The sequence below is a fragment of the Strix uralensis genome, chromosome 3 (genome assembly GCF_047716275.1).
Source record: "Strix uralensis isolate ZFMK-TIS-50842 chromosome 3, bStrUra1, whole genome shotgun sequence".
Classification (NCBI taxonomy): Eukaryota; Metazoa; Chordata; class Aves; order Strigiformes; family Strigidae; genus Strix; species Strix uralensis.
The window spans coordinates 1,418,328-1,433,098 of record NC_133974.1 but is presented as its reverse complement, the minus strand read 5'-3'; the positions used below and the strand labels follow the sequence as shown (position 1 = coordinate 1,433,098).

The following is a 14,771-nucleotide window of genomic DNA, read 5'->3' as shown; positions in this document are numbered from 1 at the left end:
GCATTGCTCTTTCTGGCTTCACCGCCCAGAGTTCTGGCGCATGCGTAAAGGGCAGGGCACAGCGCCCGCGTCGCACTGCGCATGCGCGAGCTTTCTGTGCGCATGTGCTGTGTTCTTCCGCCTCCCCGTCGCCAGGCGCTGCTGGAGCGGGAGAGCAGCGGCCGTGTGGAGCCCCGGGCCGGGCGGGCTGAGGAGCTGCCGCCATGGTGTTTTACTTCACCTCTAACGGTGAGTGAGTGAGTGGGTGAGTGCGGGGAGAGCGGTTAGAGGCCTGTAGCGCCCACGCGGAGCCCGGGGGGCCTGGGCCGGGCCGGGTCCCGCCGCTGTGAGGGGAGCGCTGGGCCGCACCCCTGCCCGGTCCTCAGTGAGGGAAACCGTCCGGTAACGGCACGTCCTCCCGCTCCTTCTCTCCTGAGCACCCCCGTTAGTCCTGTCGGTGCCTTTTTGCGAGCCCCTGGGCTGGGCTGAGTGTAAAGGACTCAGTTTGGGCCGAAATCGGCTACAGCTTAAAGTCATTTCAGGAGCTACGGGGCTCCCTGGGCTGAGGAGCCTCTCAGCAAACGTTGTTAACGGCCTTGAATGAATAGCAGTACCGGCGGGCGACTTCTGAAAAGCTTTCTCAAATGTACCGCTGTCAGGAGTTTGAGGGAAGGCATAATGCGTAAGTTGTCTCGTTATTTTTCCTTTAATATAGACAGATCTCTTTTATTTGCCCATATGGAAAGGCTGGCCACTTCTGAAGCATCAAATCTGGGGTTTGATGCAATATGGGCTGATGATACGGAGGGTAGGATAGGAACATTCCTTTTGTGGCTTGCTCCCGTCGTTTCACCAAGCTACAACCTGCTTGTGAAAGTTTCTGTATGTTTTTTACCCCTTACCCACTGTATCCACAAACTAGTATTTTATAGCATCGTTTTCCGCAGTTCTAGAGATGATGTTCCTAAATGAGAAGGATTTGAGCTGCCTGATTTTCCTTGAACAAGGCAAGATTCTGATTATTTCTTAATTTCTTCTTGGGGTTTGTTTAAAAGCTTTTTTTCCTCTGTTGTGGAAAGTCAGGCCCTTTACACACCCGGTGAGCAGATAGGCTGGCTGCATTGATCACGTAATCTGATACTCGGATGGAAACATTTTCTGCTGCTCGTAAGAAGTTCAGAGACTATCCTGGACGTGGCCGTTTTGTGGGGAGAAAAGTGCCTGGCAGACACGTAGGGTAACTTCAGGAGGGGGGTCCTAGGAGCAGACAAGCTGCAGTTAACTCTGCCAATGACATGAACAATCTCCTTTGTTTTGAAATTACAGTTCTGCAGAGGGTTTCTGACACATTATAATCAGTTTTGCTGCCAGAGGGATGTCTACAACAAGGAGACTGCTGCAGTTTGCCTAAAATGTGTGCGCTGTTACTGGTGTGTGTTAAATCGAATGGGTTGGAAGTAATCTCCTGCTTGGTTATGTTAGTGTTCCCCTACTCTTTTGGCAAGATGGGCTTCGTTTTCACAGAATCATCACTAATGCAACTTTTTTTTGAGCATTTAATTTTACTATTATGGGGTAGTGCTTGTAGTCATGATGATCTCACATTCTCTGGACTCTCCTTTTTTCCCTGGGGTGGATTTTTTCCAGTCTTTAACTCCCACAGGCATATAATCCTTTCATATTTTTCAATTTCTATTTCTTATTAACTCATAACTAAATAGAAAAGCGTTATCTGGGCTTTGTGCTAGTGATGTTGGATTTCTAATAAAAATGCCCTCAGAAAGGACAGGGTCAGTAAGCAGTTTGGGATCCAAGTCATTTCAGTGCCAGAGTTGTAGCACGTAAGTGTATCTACCATCTTAGTGACTTTCAAAATAGGAGGTTAGACACCATCTCTTCGAAAGATGCGTTTTGGAGGCAGATTTGGGCACTTGCATTTCATTTGTTTGCTCTTATTCTTTCATTTGTGCGCTACCAGTGAGTGACTTCAGAAATCCGGCTGTGAATTCCGTTCGTTCTGCAACAGGATAGGAAAAATGCAGATCTGTGTTGCTGCAGCAGGTTGTTTCAGCTACTGGCTGCTACGGCGTGAAGCCGTCTGCTGAAAACTTGCTCTCACTAATTCTTCGTGTCCTCAGGTCCTCGTGAAGAACAGCTAAATTTCAGCGCAGCGCTGACAATGTAGCCACGGCTACAGCATTTGCTCACGCACAAGATAATTGTTAAAAACTACAAGCTAGAAAGGTGGCAAACTGGTAGATAGTGTTGCTGTGATAATTGGGATTTCCCTGCTACCATGTAAAAGCGTGAGAATTTTTTTTTTTTTTTAGCAGGCTGCTTTCTGCAATAGGACTTCCCTGACTGTAACACCCTCTTCCTGCTCTGTCCGAGACGCTGAAGGGACACTTATTTGCTTTCCCAGAGTTGGCAGCGTCTTTAATACCTAAAGAAGAGAAAGACAAAGTGTCCCAGAAGGGCCCAGATGAGACAAAACAGTTTATGGAACTTTGGTCTTTTCGTTGTCTTGCAAATTTTAATCCTCCCAGGCTACCTGGGGGAGGGTCACGCTGGGCTGCTGGTACTTTGGGGAGGCGAGGGCCAGGTGGATGAGCTGTTTCACTCAAGGACACACAGAGAGTTAATCCCAGACTGTAAATATGACGTCAGCCTTTCTGGCTCGCAGACATGTGCTTAGTTGAACAGATTATACAATTACACAGGTACAGTCTGAACCCCCTGGGTGTTGAGGGTGTTTTGCCTAGGAAGCTGTTCCTTGCTGGATAATCTTCCATGGGCAGCAGTGGAAATGCCACTTTCCAAACTCTGTTGAAGCACTGGGGACAAAATCTGAAGGAAATGCAAAAAAAAACCCACCTTCCTTTGGCCCCCAGGAGGGAAGCGGGATGGATGGATGAAGCAGATTTCATTCTGATTTCTGCGTCCCAAGACTGGTGTGTTTGTCATTCCTTGCACAGTTTGCCCAAACCCCTTTTGATTTGTTTTCCTCTTTCTATCCCTCAGTTGTTCCTTCCGTTTACACCATTTACATGGGAAAAGATAAGTATGAAAGTAAGTACATTCATGTAACAATGCCTAACGGCTTGGATTTCCATTTGTGGGGATTTAAGGTCATTTTGAAAGGATGTTTTTGTGTGTGTTAATTCAATATATTGTTTGAAAACTTATCCACCCTTGCAAGTGATTCTGACTTACCCCTCTGAAATCCACTGGGTTACTTTTAGTTAGGATAAATACATTTTGTAAATCCTCTAGGCAGAGTAACTGCCTTCAAATACAAGTGAAAACTAAATTAACTGAAAAAAAAAAAAATCTTGTCTAGAGAAAAATACTGCTTTTCAGGTTGTGTTTGATAACTTTTTGCAAACCAACCTCCGTTTCCCTCCTCGGTCTGTGGTTTTCCCCTCTCCAGTGAGTTTTCATACTCCGTAGGTTTCCCGTGCCCGTCCTTTCCCTCATGGTCAAGGTCTCGGTTCCGCTGCACCTCCTGCTTCCACATCAGTAGCTGATGTGAAACCAGGTGTCTCACTCAAAGGGAATAGTGTTAGTGTGGCTGTTTTGAAGATTTTCCCTGAAAGTCTCCCCCCCCGCCCCATTAGATGGATATTTGAAGAAACATGTTTTCACTTTAAAATGTCAAAATTCTGTGATGGAGGTGTTCTGGGCCATACCCAAAGCAGGCAGCTGCAGCGTTAAATCCTTTTTCTGTTCCTGCACCATCCCCACGCAGGGACTGACCAACAGCGGATGATTCCTGCTCGACAGGTAGTTGGATTTGTTGTTGATGAGCTCCTGGGTTTTGCTCACTGATACTTTTTATTCCTACAGATGAAGACCTAATAAAGTATGGCTGGCCCGAAGATATCTGGTAGGTGCTGAAACAAATTGCCTTTCGTTATGCAACTGAGTGGAGTGATCCTAACAACCCTCTCGCTTCCACAAGCACTGTAGAGTCTTTTTTTTTTAAGGCCATTTAGCAGTTTAAATGCAATCCCAGAGTGGAGGTGGGCTGCAGCAGACGTGGGTGCAGCAGTTGGGAGCCCACTGATTCTGAGTTCATTCCCCTGCATCTCCCCCTTGACCCCCCCGCTTTGTTCATCATAAGAGCTGGCCCCTTTGTGAAACTTTTTGGGGTTTATCTGTGCACAGAGCTGCTGGTGTAGCAATAACTCCACACTTAGATATTTGTGTTTCAGAATATAAGTGTTGCTGTTGCTCTCACTGCGTTTGGGAAACGGGGAGAGTTAAATGAGAAGGGCAGCTAGGAGAGTTCCCAGTCCTTTTAGCAGCAATTTGTGGCATCTTTGGCTGGATTAGTCCATAAACTTTCCAGACTGATAAAATTTGGGGGATTTTTATGCAGGAGTTTGCTTGCTTTTGGGCCCTATTGCACAGTTGCTGCCCTCTCCTTCTCTAGAAGTTTCTAACGAGAGTCACCATGTGGATTTTGCTCCTTCTCCCTCTTTGTCAGGATGAGCTGAGGTATCTCGGTAGACCTGGAGGTCGAATAGGTAATAGCTAACATGCTCTGTAGAGGATGTTTTGTCCACAGTCAGCTAACTGGCAGGGGAATATTTTTTTCCTTTCTAGCAGAAGAGATTGTATTTCAGCTGAATAACACTTTGTTGTAACAATACCGCGTTCATTTTCTGTCTCATGTTTGTCCTATCACTACAGAATTTAAGGTATATCTATAGTGTTATTTAAGAGTGACCTTGAGATTCATCCTCAAATTGCCTGAACCATGGAAGTCATCTTTCCCCATCTCTTTCATACCTTGTGACTTTTTTTCATGTCCTAGTGTCCTCTCAACAAAATATCTAGATCCTCTTGTGGAATTGTTCCCCTCCTGGGAGTTGTTCTCCTAACAGTGTCCAGCACCTTTCAGACTTACTCCTGTTTAAGAGGGGTCTAGTGGAATGGGGGTAGGAGCCTCAGGAGGTACAAGTTCATGTGTTGGTGCTGGAGTATTTTCTGTCTTGCAGCAGGAAGGAAAAAGTCCCATTATGTTAAAAAGAAAATGGTCTTCAGAAAAATTGGGAGGTATCATGAAATCAGCTCCCTGCCTCTGCCCTTGGAAGTTTGCAAGGTTGGAGTGAGTGTTGAGTCAGGACAGAGGCTTCAAAAGTAGGTGATCGTGGTAAAAACACAAGTCAAGTTAGAAAAGATCTGGAGGAGGGCAGCTGGAGCCCTCAAGGAGATGAACAGTCTGGGGGGGAGAGGGCTGGGGGGGTGCCCGAGGCTTGTGACATCTCAGAGGCAGTGAATGACATGGAGGCAGAAGTGCTGTTCACCTGCTGCTACCCACTGAAACCACTAAACCCTGTGCACTTCCCAGGCAGCATCGCTTGTTCCCGCTGGTGGGGGCAGCTCCGTGGCCCATCAGGGAGAAATTTTGAGGGTTTTTTTGCTCTGTGATGTTGAGACCAGTCGTTTAAGTGGTGTAGCAGTGCCTGCTGCAGAGTTCACGAGTGCTGTTTCTCTTAAGAATAAATAGGCCCAAACACCACATGCCTAGGCTCGTCCTGTGAGTGTCGCCTGCATGTAGTATAGTATTAAAAAGAAAAAAAAAAAGAAAAAAAAGGTTCTTATTTTTTCAGTCTCCCATTGAGAGGATTGTTGTTTCTTGAAGGATACGCTCTGACTCACTTGTCTGCGTTTAAACGTGTGTATCATGATCGTTTCTATGCTTTTGTTGTCCACAGAGTGGCTGTTTTGTCACTTGTTAGGAAGTAAATCTTTCAGAACAACATGTCACCAGCTCTTATCCTCTGTTAAATATGCTTTTTTTTTTAATCCTGTAGGTTTCATGTGGATAAACTCTCTTCTGCGCATGTGTACCTCCGGTTACACAAGGTAATCCTGTGACAGGTATATTTTAAAACATTAAAACACATGTAAGAACTGCATGTGCCTGTTCTGCAGCGATTCCAGCGCACGAACCCGTCTTTGCTTGCATGAACCGTTTAAGGGTGCAGGGAACCACCAGTGTGAGGAGATTGAATTTACAACCTCCGTTACTGAATAACGTGGGGAGGAGCAGGAATTTTAATGTGGCCCAACAGAACAGTTGATGTCTGGCTCGACACCAGGCGTGTGTCTAAGAACCATCACAATCCCAGAATCATTCAGGTTGGAAAAGCCCCTTGGGATCATCGAGTCCAACCCTCAGCCCGACTCTACAAAGTTCTCCCCTACACCACATCCCCCAACAGCTCATCCAAACGGCCCTTAAACACACCCAGGGATGGGGACTCCACCCCCTCCCTGGGCAGCCTATTCCACTCTCTGAACACTCTTTCTGGGAGACATTTTCTCCTCATGTCCAGTCTGAACCTCCCCTGTTGCAGTTTAAAGCCATTCCCTCTTGTTCTGTCACTAATTCCCTGGGAGAAGAGACCAGCACCAACCTCTCTACAATGTCCTTTCAGGGAGCTGTAGAGAGTGATGAGGTCTCCCCTCAGCCTTCTCCTCCTCACACTGAACAGTCCCAGCTCCTTCCATCGCTCCTCACAGGATTTATTCTCCAGGCCCTTCCCCAGCTTCGTTGCCCTCCTCTGCACTCGCTCCAGCCCCTCGAGATCTCTCTCGGATTGAGGTGCCCAAAACTGGACACAACACTCCAGGTGTGGCCTCACCAGTGCAGAGCACAGGGGGACTGTCACCTCCCTGCTTCTGCTGGTCACACTATTTCTAACACAAGCCAGGATGCCGTTGGCTTTCTTGGCCACCTGGGCACACTGCTGGCTCCTGTTCAGCTGCTTGTCAATGAGAACCCCCAGACCCTTCTCTTCCAGACAGCTCCAGCCACCCCTCCCCAAGCCTGTAGCCATGCAGGGGGTTGTTGTGGCCCAAGTGCAGGACCTGGCACTTGGCCTTGTTGAAGCCCATCCCGTTAACGTTGGCCACCAATCCAACCTATCCAAGTCTCTCTGTAGAGCCTCCCTGTCCTCCTGCAGATTGACACTCCCGCTTAACTTGGTGTCATCTGCAAACTTACTGATGATGCAAAACGGGGAGAATACCTCTGAGAAAAGCAAATCACTTGCAGCGCTTCGAGCTTCTCCTTACAAATGCCACAGAAGTCTCCAATCTTGTCAGCTGTGGAGCGCAGAGGTCCTGCCTGTGTTTGCAGAGCATCGTGCCCTGCTTCCTCGCCGTCATGCGCTCACAGGTCCCTGCAGCCCCCTGCCACAAGCTGCTGACGTTGCCTTGCTCTGTCACAGGGGCAGACGGTAGATGACATTCCCAAAGAAGTTTTGATAGACTGCGCCCATCTCGTGAAGGCAAACAGCATTCAAGGTAATACCTGATGCCCGGGATTTCGGTGCGACGTGTTTGTGGTGGGTGTTTTCAGTCCACGTGTGGGTTTTTTTTGGAGCAGACGTTTTCTGCTGCAGTGCCTGCAGGTCTCACGGGAAGCAGCTGTCGCTTGCAGCTGCTGGGGCCGCCCGGTACAATTCTGTAAGGAGGAATTTTAAAGCTCTGAAATTCCCATTTGTGCCTCCATCTTGCTGTCTGAGCCAAGGAGGCCTTGCAGTCTCTTCTCTACCACCACCTTGGGGCCCCCTTCCATAGAAATCACTCTTCTGGCAAAGACAGTCTCCATCTGGAGTTCGTTAACGCTGCTGCAGCGCTCGTGTTACTGCAGAAAATGATGTCGTGGGGTTCTTTCGTTTCGCTGTAACGCTGGAAGGGCTTCTCCGTTTTCTTCTTTCTTGCCTAGCTAGTTGTGTTTGTGACAAGAGCATCTGCCAGCGTTTCCATGTGCGCGGGAGACTTGAAGACCTCTTTTAGCAGGGAGAGGATTGAAATGTTGCCCTTCTTCCCTGCTTCCTAGGTTGCAAGATGAACAACGTCAACGTGGTGTACACGCCGTGGACTAACCTGAAGAAAACTGCAGACATGGACGTGGGGCAGATCGGCTTTCACAGGCAGAAGGATGTAAGTGTTTGCTGCAAGCCAACGACGCTGACCTGGGGGCAGACTGTAACATTTCTGGGTTAGGAACTGGGTGGATTGTCTTCAGCGTTTGCCCTAAAACCAGGGAATCATCCGCTCTTGAAGCGTAAGAGAGATCCTGGGAGCATGTTTGGATTTACCTGAACATCCCCTGGCAATCTGTGGTTCAGTGTCAGCCTGTAGCAGAGTGTAGCCTGCCCCAAAGTGTGTTTCCAAACTGCAGCACGGTGTAGCTGACGAGTCTTTGCTGATGCCTGCTGGTATCACGTGTTAATCTGTGCTGTTTGAATTTATCTCCACTGAAATCATCTCTTGCTGCAGCTGAAGAGCCTGTGTAGGAGCAGTCGCTTTGGATCAGCTCGTAGTTAGTAGTGGCATATCTGGAATGGCTCAGGGCTTGAACTTGCTGGGCAAAGGAGGGCTGGGGCGGGGGTCCTGGGGGTGTCTGTCACTGGGTTTGCTCCTCTGCCTCTGCTCCGAGAGCTGTCTCACCCCAGCGCTCCTCTGAATTTGTTAAACCTGTTACAAGGCAGAGATTTTTAGCTCTAGTGTAGGGTCAAGCCAGCATACTAAGCTATTCTTAAGCCTGACCTAGTGTCTGCAGGCAATGTTATGCTTAAACCGTAGTTACATACAGCTTCTGGGAGAGAAGGTTCTCTAGAGGTGCAGTTGTTTGACTAAAGCAGGTCTGTAGCAGGGCAAGAAATGCTAAAAACCCTGCAGTCAACAGCAGCACGTGAACTTCTCTCCCCCAAACGGTCGGCAGAGACCTTCTGCCACCTCTTCAGGAACTGGCAGGGACCGGTTCTCGTCTCTTGGCTTCTTCGTTGAGGCATGTGCCAAGAAATGAAATTAGTAATGCTTAGGTACTTAGCAATGCTTACGCTTATTAGCTATGTGCTTCTGAGTGTTGGGAGTGGGCCTCTTCTTTGCTGTTACACAACCTGCTGAAAAGGCCTCGGTGGCAGAGATTTCCCTTAGCATCTGTTTTTGTGGGATTCAGCCATGCGTAAAGTGGAAATAGGGTGTTTTCTTTCCGTTGAGAAAGTGCCAGAATAAAAGTATTTTTTTATAAGGATCACAGTTTTTTGCACTCCAAAGGTGAAAATGCTGACGGTGGAAAAGAAGGTGAATGAGATCCTGAACCGACTAGAGAAGACAAAAGTGGAGCGATTCCCAGACCTGGCTGCGGAGAAGGAAGCCCGGGACAGAGAGGAGAGAAATGAGAAAAAAGCCCAGATCCAAGAGATGAAACGGAAGGAAAAGGAAGAGATGAAGAAGAAGAAAGAGCTGGAAGAACTTCGGTAAGTAATAAATTGTAGTGCCAGCTTCCAACTCTGCAGTTGTCATCGGCGCTGGGAGGGAGTCGTGGGTCAGCAGTTTCTGCCCAGCGTTACTCAGTGCTCAGCTGACCTGCTCTGGCACAGACCTCTGCACGGCCCAGTGATTGCCTTTGTCTTTAGAATAAATGCGTTTCCCCCGTTTCTCCTAAAATAAACCTGGATGTTAAGCCATTGTTAAAAGAAAGGACTCTTTTCAAACCTGTCCCTAAGTTGGGTGAAACTGGCCAAGCCCCTTGGCTCTCTGTCACCGGGACAGGAGCGATTGCTTCCAGCTTCCAGTTGGGAAGCACTTTGCCTTTTCTAGAGTTTTTTCAGCTTCCTCTTGCATTGCTGATGTTAAATAAACCCCCTGAATCCTCAGTCACACCCTCCTTCAAGCGCAGGCTGAGGGGTGGTGGTTTGAAATGTCACGTTGACCTTTCTGTCCGTGCTGCAGCACGTGTGAGCTCATTCCTTAGTACCGACAGCCCCACACAGCGCTGGAAGTATCCGCTGGCTGGCCCCAGAAGCTCATTCTTAATCTTTAGTAAGCCATGTTTATCTGTAAATGACAGTGAAACCAGAATTTGAAAAACTCCGCAGTTTCCTGAGTGATTCAACACATGGAGAGCTCAGAAAGGAGAGCTTGGAGAAGCAAACGAAGCTGAGGAGAAGTCAGCAGCAGGCGTGTCTGTGCTGCAGAGAAAGGGGCCTGCCTGCTTATTTAACCTTGCCCTGGAGCTGCCTCTTGGCTGTCCCCCAAAGTAAAGGATTTTCTACCTCCTGGGATGATCCAGCTGGTAGTTCCAGGTCAGAAATGCGGAGGAGCCTGCACAGTGCCTGAGCTTTGTCTGGTTGTTTTAATTAGGCAACGAATATGAGATAAGCCAACACTGGTCCAGCCTGCCTGAGCTCAGAAAGGAAAAAAAATGTGGTTTTTCTGGTGCTCAGTCCTGTTCTATCAAAACGCCTCTCTGTTGGTGGGTTTTGAAAACATATCATGCAAGATAATGTCATTTCCCTTCCAGGAGCTACTCGTCGTTAATGAAGGCTGAGAACATGTCCTCCAATCAGGTAAGATTGCCCACAGAAACCTTTCAGGGGCAGCTGAAATTCCAAGCGGGACCGTGATGGTGCAGCTCCCGCCTTGCGGTCTGGTTTGGGGGGCTTCTGCATGACAGAGTACATCTCTGTCACCCCTTCCCAGTGAAGGACATCCCACTTTCCTCCGCTTTCTGAGAGGGCCCTGTTGCTTGTGTGTCAGCCAGGAGGAGCCTGCACTGCTGGAAATATGTGCCAGGTCCTCCCAGTCCCCACCCAAGTGAAAGAACTTGGTAGAGCTTGAAGTGGGGCACCAGATTTAACTCTGGTGAGTTGTTTAGGCATAACCTGGCTCGTGAGCAGAGAGGGGTCTCCCTGATAGCAACCGTGACCTGCCTCTGCCACCTTATTCCTTCAAGGGAGGGGGAAAAAGCGTGTTTTTAAGAAATAAACCGGAAGTGTACAGACAACGGATTGGGGAGGGATGAATATAGGTGCTGAGGGCCAGAAGAGGAGGCTTGAAGGGATGTCCTTGCAGGTGTCACCACGGGGTTGGAGCAGCATAATGGGGCTGCAGTCTGGTGGTGGAAAAGGAGCCAAAGTGGAGAGGAGTGGGAGGGAAGTGAGGGGGTGGATAGCAGGAGAGCTGGGGGCTGAAGTTCAGAAGAGGTCCCGGTGTTCCTTCTTGGTGGGACCTTGGGCAAACGGCTCTTGGAGCTCTTCTGAGCGACCCTCAGTTTAAAATCCACCTTTTGCATCCTAGTCCCTGACTAAGTGGCCAATGGCATCCTGGCTTGTATCAGCACTAGCGTGGCCAGCAGGGACAGGGAAGGGATCTGACCCCTGGGCTCGGCACTGGTGAGGCCGCCCCTCGATGAGTGGGTTCAGTTTTGGGCCCCTCACTCCAAAAAGGCCATTGAATGACTCGAGCGTGTCCAGAGAAGGGCAACGGAGCTGGTGCAGGGTCTGGAGCACAGGTCTGATGGGGAGCAGCTGAGGGAACTGGGGGGGTTTAGTGTGGAGAAGAGGAGGCTGAGGGGAGACCTCATGGCCCTCTACAACTGCCTGAAAGGAGGGTGCAGAGAGGGGGGATGAGTCTCTTGAGCCAAGGAACCAGCGCCAGGACAAGAGGGAATGGCCTCAAGCTGCGCCAGGGCAGGGTCAGACTGGCTCTTAGGAAGGATTTCTTTGCAGAAGGGGTTGTTGGGCGTTGGAATGGGCTGCCCAGGGCAGGGGGGGAGTCCCCATCCCTGGAGGGGTTGAAGAGTCGGGTTGACCCAGCGCTGAGGGATGTGGTGGAGTTGGGAACGGTCAGTGTGAGGTTCATGGTTGGACTGGAGGAGCTTCAAGGGCTTTTCCAGCCTTGAGGATTCTGTGATTCTGTAACTGCTTAGGGGAGGGTGTGGTTTTCAAGAATTCTTTATTTTCCTCCTGGTTGGCATGCAGCTCCCCTTTGAAACTTAAACCAGGCTCAAGGACGAGTGCCTCCTGACATGCACAAGCTGTGCCCGATTAGTGACACTTGCCAGGGAGAGGCACGGGGGAAATACTGTGCAGGAGGTTTCCTCCTCTCAGCACCTGAGCCCCTCATGATTCCAGGCTGCTTTCCTTCTCCCGAGTCAGAAGGAAGCTCAGGGTTTGTGATACGAAGACGCTCCATGGAGCTGGTGGCCAGAGCCTGGTCTCTGGTTCCTCCCAGGTCGCTGCAGACGTGCTGCGGTTTCGGGGAGGCGATGCGCTGCAGGGACAGCAAATAGCAACTGCTGTTTCACACCACAGAGCCTCGCTCAGGGCTGGTCCTGCTCCAGAAATGCTGTTGTGCGTCTGTTTGGTCTGATTTCAGCGTGTTTGTACTGAAATGGCAGGAAACCAGAATAAATGGCGGTTCTGAAATCCCGCTGAACGCACCATTTCACCGTTTTCCGTTTTAACGTGCACAATGATCCTGATTTGTCTTTCTTCCCACAGGATGGCAACGATTCAGATGACTTTATGTAAATAAAGTCTCTCTCCTTTCTCAATCATGAGGTGGTTTGAGATGTCTTAATATGTCACCATCGCTAAGAACGCCAAAAAAAAACCAAAAAAAAGTGAACTCTTGACTCCATTTCTTCAGAACCTGTTGGTTCTCCCGGCAGCCTGAGCAGCTCTGTGCCATGGACAGCTTCTGAAGGGAGAAGATCGGTCTTTCTGCACATACATCTCTTTGGTTTTGTTTTCAGGGACGTGGGTGGAAGGAAGCAGAATTGACTTTCAGTTCTATGAAGACAATGATATTTATTCTAGGGAAGGGGTTGCTGTAGCTTTTAATCCAACGAGATTTAAAGAAAAGCAAACAAAGCGGGCCGTCCCGCCGCTGTCCTGACAGCGGCTCCCTGAGCTCGGTACGTTCACGCACGCGACGCTGCCGACTCCGTAACTCTCCTCCTCGCGCTGGCGACCGTCAGCAAAGCTGGGGAGAGGGGGAGAATCCCTCTGCGATCAAGGGGTATAAATTTGGCAAAGCTCACGGCTGCTTTGCCGACCTCCCCGGCCCTCGCTGGCTGTCAGTCTGGTGTATCTTCAATGATGAAGACAGCTGGGCTCTTGCAGCCTACGTGAGAGTGAGAACAGTCCCACGCTGTATTTTTTTTTCTTTTAAATTACGCTTGATTCCTGGGCTGTTCCTCGGAAACCTTCTCTGGAGAGAGAAGTTTGTGACGAAGAGTTGAGTTTTGAGCAGCGTCTACGCCTGGCCAGGCCTGAGCTCCTGCCTGAGCGCTCTGTAAGGTTTCGTGGGTAAGTCTGTACGGAACAGTCGCGATAATCCTTGCAGCACCTGTATATATGTCACGATTAAATTCATACCATGCTGGTAAAACGTGCTGCTAAGGTGGATTTTGAGGGGGGGGAAATCAGCAAAAGGGAAGTGCACCTTAACGAACTGAAACCTTAACGGTCTCCTCAGAGAATTACAGAATTATTACGGGAGAAAAAAACCTACCCTGCTCCAAGGGCGAGGCCTGATAATGCCCTTAAAACTTATTTTATTTGCTTCCCAGTGTCTACCCCTTCCCTGTGGGTCCGGAGGGTCCTGGGCTGAGAATTTGGGAGGTCCCCGAGGGGCTGGGGTGACCCCGTCTCACCCCACAGCCTCGCCACTGCTGGGCCTCCCTCCTCCCCCCGCTGTCAATGGGCCCTTTCACGGGCCGCAGGTGTTGGCTGGGGCCGGTGACCCGACCGCTAGTCGTGAGCCGTCGGCAACGCCCGCGGCCGTGCAGCTGGGAAGTGTTGTGCTTGGCCGCGGCGCCCGCCCAGCGGCTCCAGTGTCCTCCAGTGACTGGTGATGGGCGATGGCCCCTCTGCACGGCAGTTGGTGGGCTTGTGTGTCCCCAACACCCTGTGTACGACTGTCCGTGGGGTTGTGTGTCCCCAACACCTTGTGTCCGTGGGGTTGTGTGTCCCCAACACCCTGTGCACAACTCTCTGTAGGTTGTGTGTCCCCTACACCCTGTGTCCATGAGGTGTGTGTCCCCAGCACCCTGTGTGTGGGGGGTTGTGTGTCCCCAACACCCTGTGCACGACTGTCCATGGAGTTGTGTCCCCAGTACCCTCTGTACAACTGTCTGTAGGTTGTGTGTCCCCAACAGTCTGTGTCCATGGGCCTGTGTGTCCCCAACACTCTGTGTCCATGGGTGGTGTGTCCCCAGCACCCTGTGCACAACTGTCTGTAGGTTGTGTGTCCCCAACACCCTGTGTCCGTGGGATTGTGTCCCCCCAACACCCTGTGCACGACTGTCCGTGGGGCTGTTTGTCCCCAACACTGTGCATAACTGTCCATGGAGTTGTGTGTCCCCAGCACCCTGTGTCTGTGGGTTGTGTGTCCCCAACACCCTGTACACGACTGTGCCCCCCGAATCCCCCCCGTACCCCCCCCCCCCCCCCAGCCCCCCAACAGCCGCCAAGAACAACCCCCGGGCAGTCCGGCGGCCCCGCTGCCGTCAGCAGTTCCCTCCCGGCCCTTCCCTTCCTCCGCTCCTCGTTTATTTACAAAATCCATTTGCTCCGGGCTCTGAAATCCCTTCGCCCACCCTCCCGGTGCCGCCCGGGGCGGGGGGGGGGGAAACTCTGCCCTTGCACATTTTTCCCCCTGGCCACAAACACCCGCGCGGCCGCTGCGCAGTTCCGCAGACGCAGGAGTTTGGGGGGGCGGGGGGGGTCACAACATGGGCCTGGTTCTACCTATTGGAGTGTCCCCCCTCGACCACAGCCCCCCCACCTCCATGGGGGGGGGTCTTAGAGACACCCCCCGCCTCCCCCCCCCCCCCCCCCCGAACCCCAGCAGTACAAACAGCCCAGCCCAGGCGCCTGCCAGCCTGGGCCCCATTTATGTGATGAGTTGTCAGGTCTCTGCTCCCCCCAGTTTGCTCAGAGCCCCCCGCCCTGTACCTCTCCAGCCGTGGCAGCAAC

General features: G+C 50.7%; 1 protein-coding gene across 3 annotated transcripts; it reads left to right on the top strand.

The window, feature by feature from the left end:
* Positions 1-106: 106 nt before the first annotated feature.
* Positions 107-12,346, top strand: CCDC25 (coiled-coil domain containing 25). Of its 3 annotated transcripts, XM_074861241.1 has the most exons (9): positions 107-228; positions 3,001-3,048; positions 3,826-3,865; positions 5,802-5,853; positions 7,224-7,299; positions 7,838-7,941; positions 9,061-9,263; positions 10,310-10,355; positions 12,291-12,346. In XM_074861241.1, the coding sequence occupies exons 1-9, from the start codon at positions 204-206 to the stop codon at positions 12,318-12,320; spliced, it is 624 nt and encodes a 207-aa protein (XP_074717342.1). In that variant the 5' UTR covers positions 107-203; the 3' UTR covers positions 12,321-12,346. The 3 variants fall into 3 exon arrangements, with proteins under 3 accessions (XP_074717342.1, XP_074717344.1, XP_074717343.1); XM_074861242.1 differs by lacking the exon at positions 3,001-3,048 and having other exon boundaries at positions 114-228; XM_074861243.1 differs by lacking the exons at positions 10,310-10,355; positions 12,291-12,346 and having other exon boundaries at positions 9,044-9,247.
* The last annotated feature ends 2,425 nt before the right edge of the window (positions 12,347-14,771 follow it).

Excerpts from the sequence above, each read along its gene's own strand:
- CCDC25 (XM_074861241.1), top strand. The coding sequence starts at position 204 with ATGGTGTTTTACTTCACCTCTAACG. Across the intron at positions 229-3,000 it reads GTTTTACTTCACCTCTAACG|TTGTTCCTTCCGTTTACACC; the intron begins GTGAGTGAGTGA and ends TCTATCCCTCAG. Across the intron at positions 7,942-9,060 it reads GCTTTCACAGGCAGAAGGAT|GTGAAAATGCTGACGGTGGA; the intron begins GTAAGTGTTTGC and ends TGCACTCCAAAG.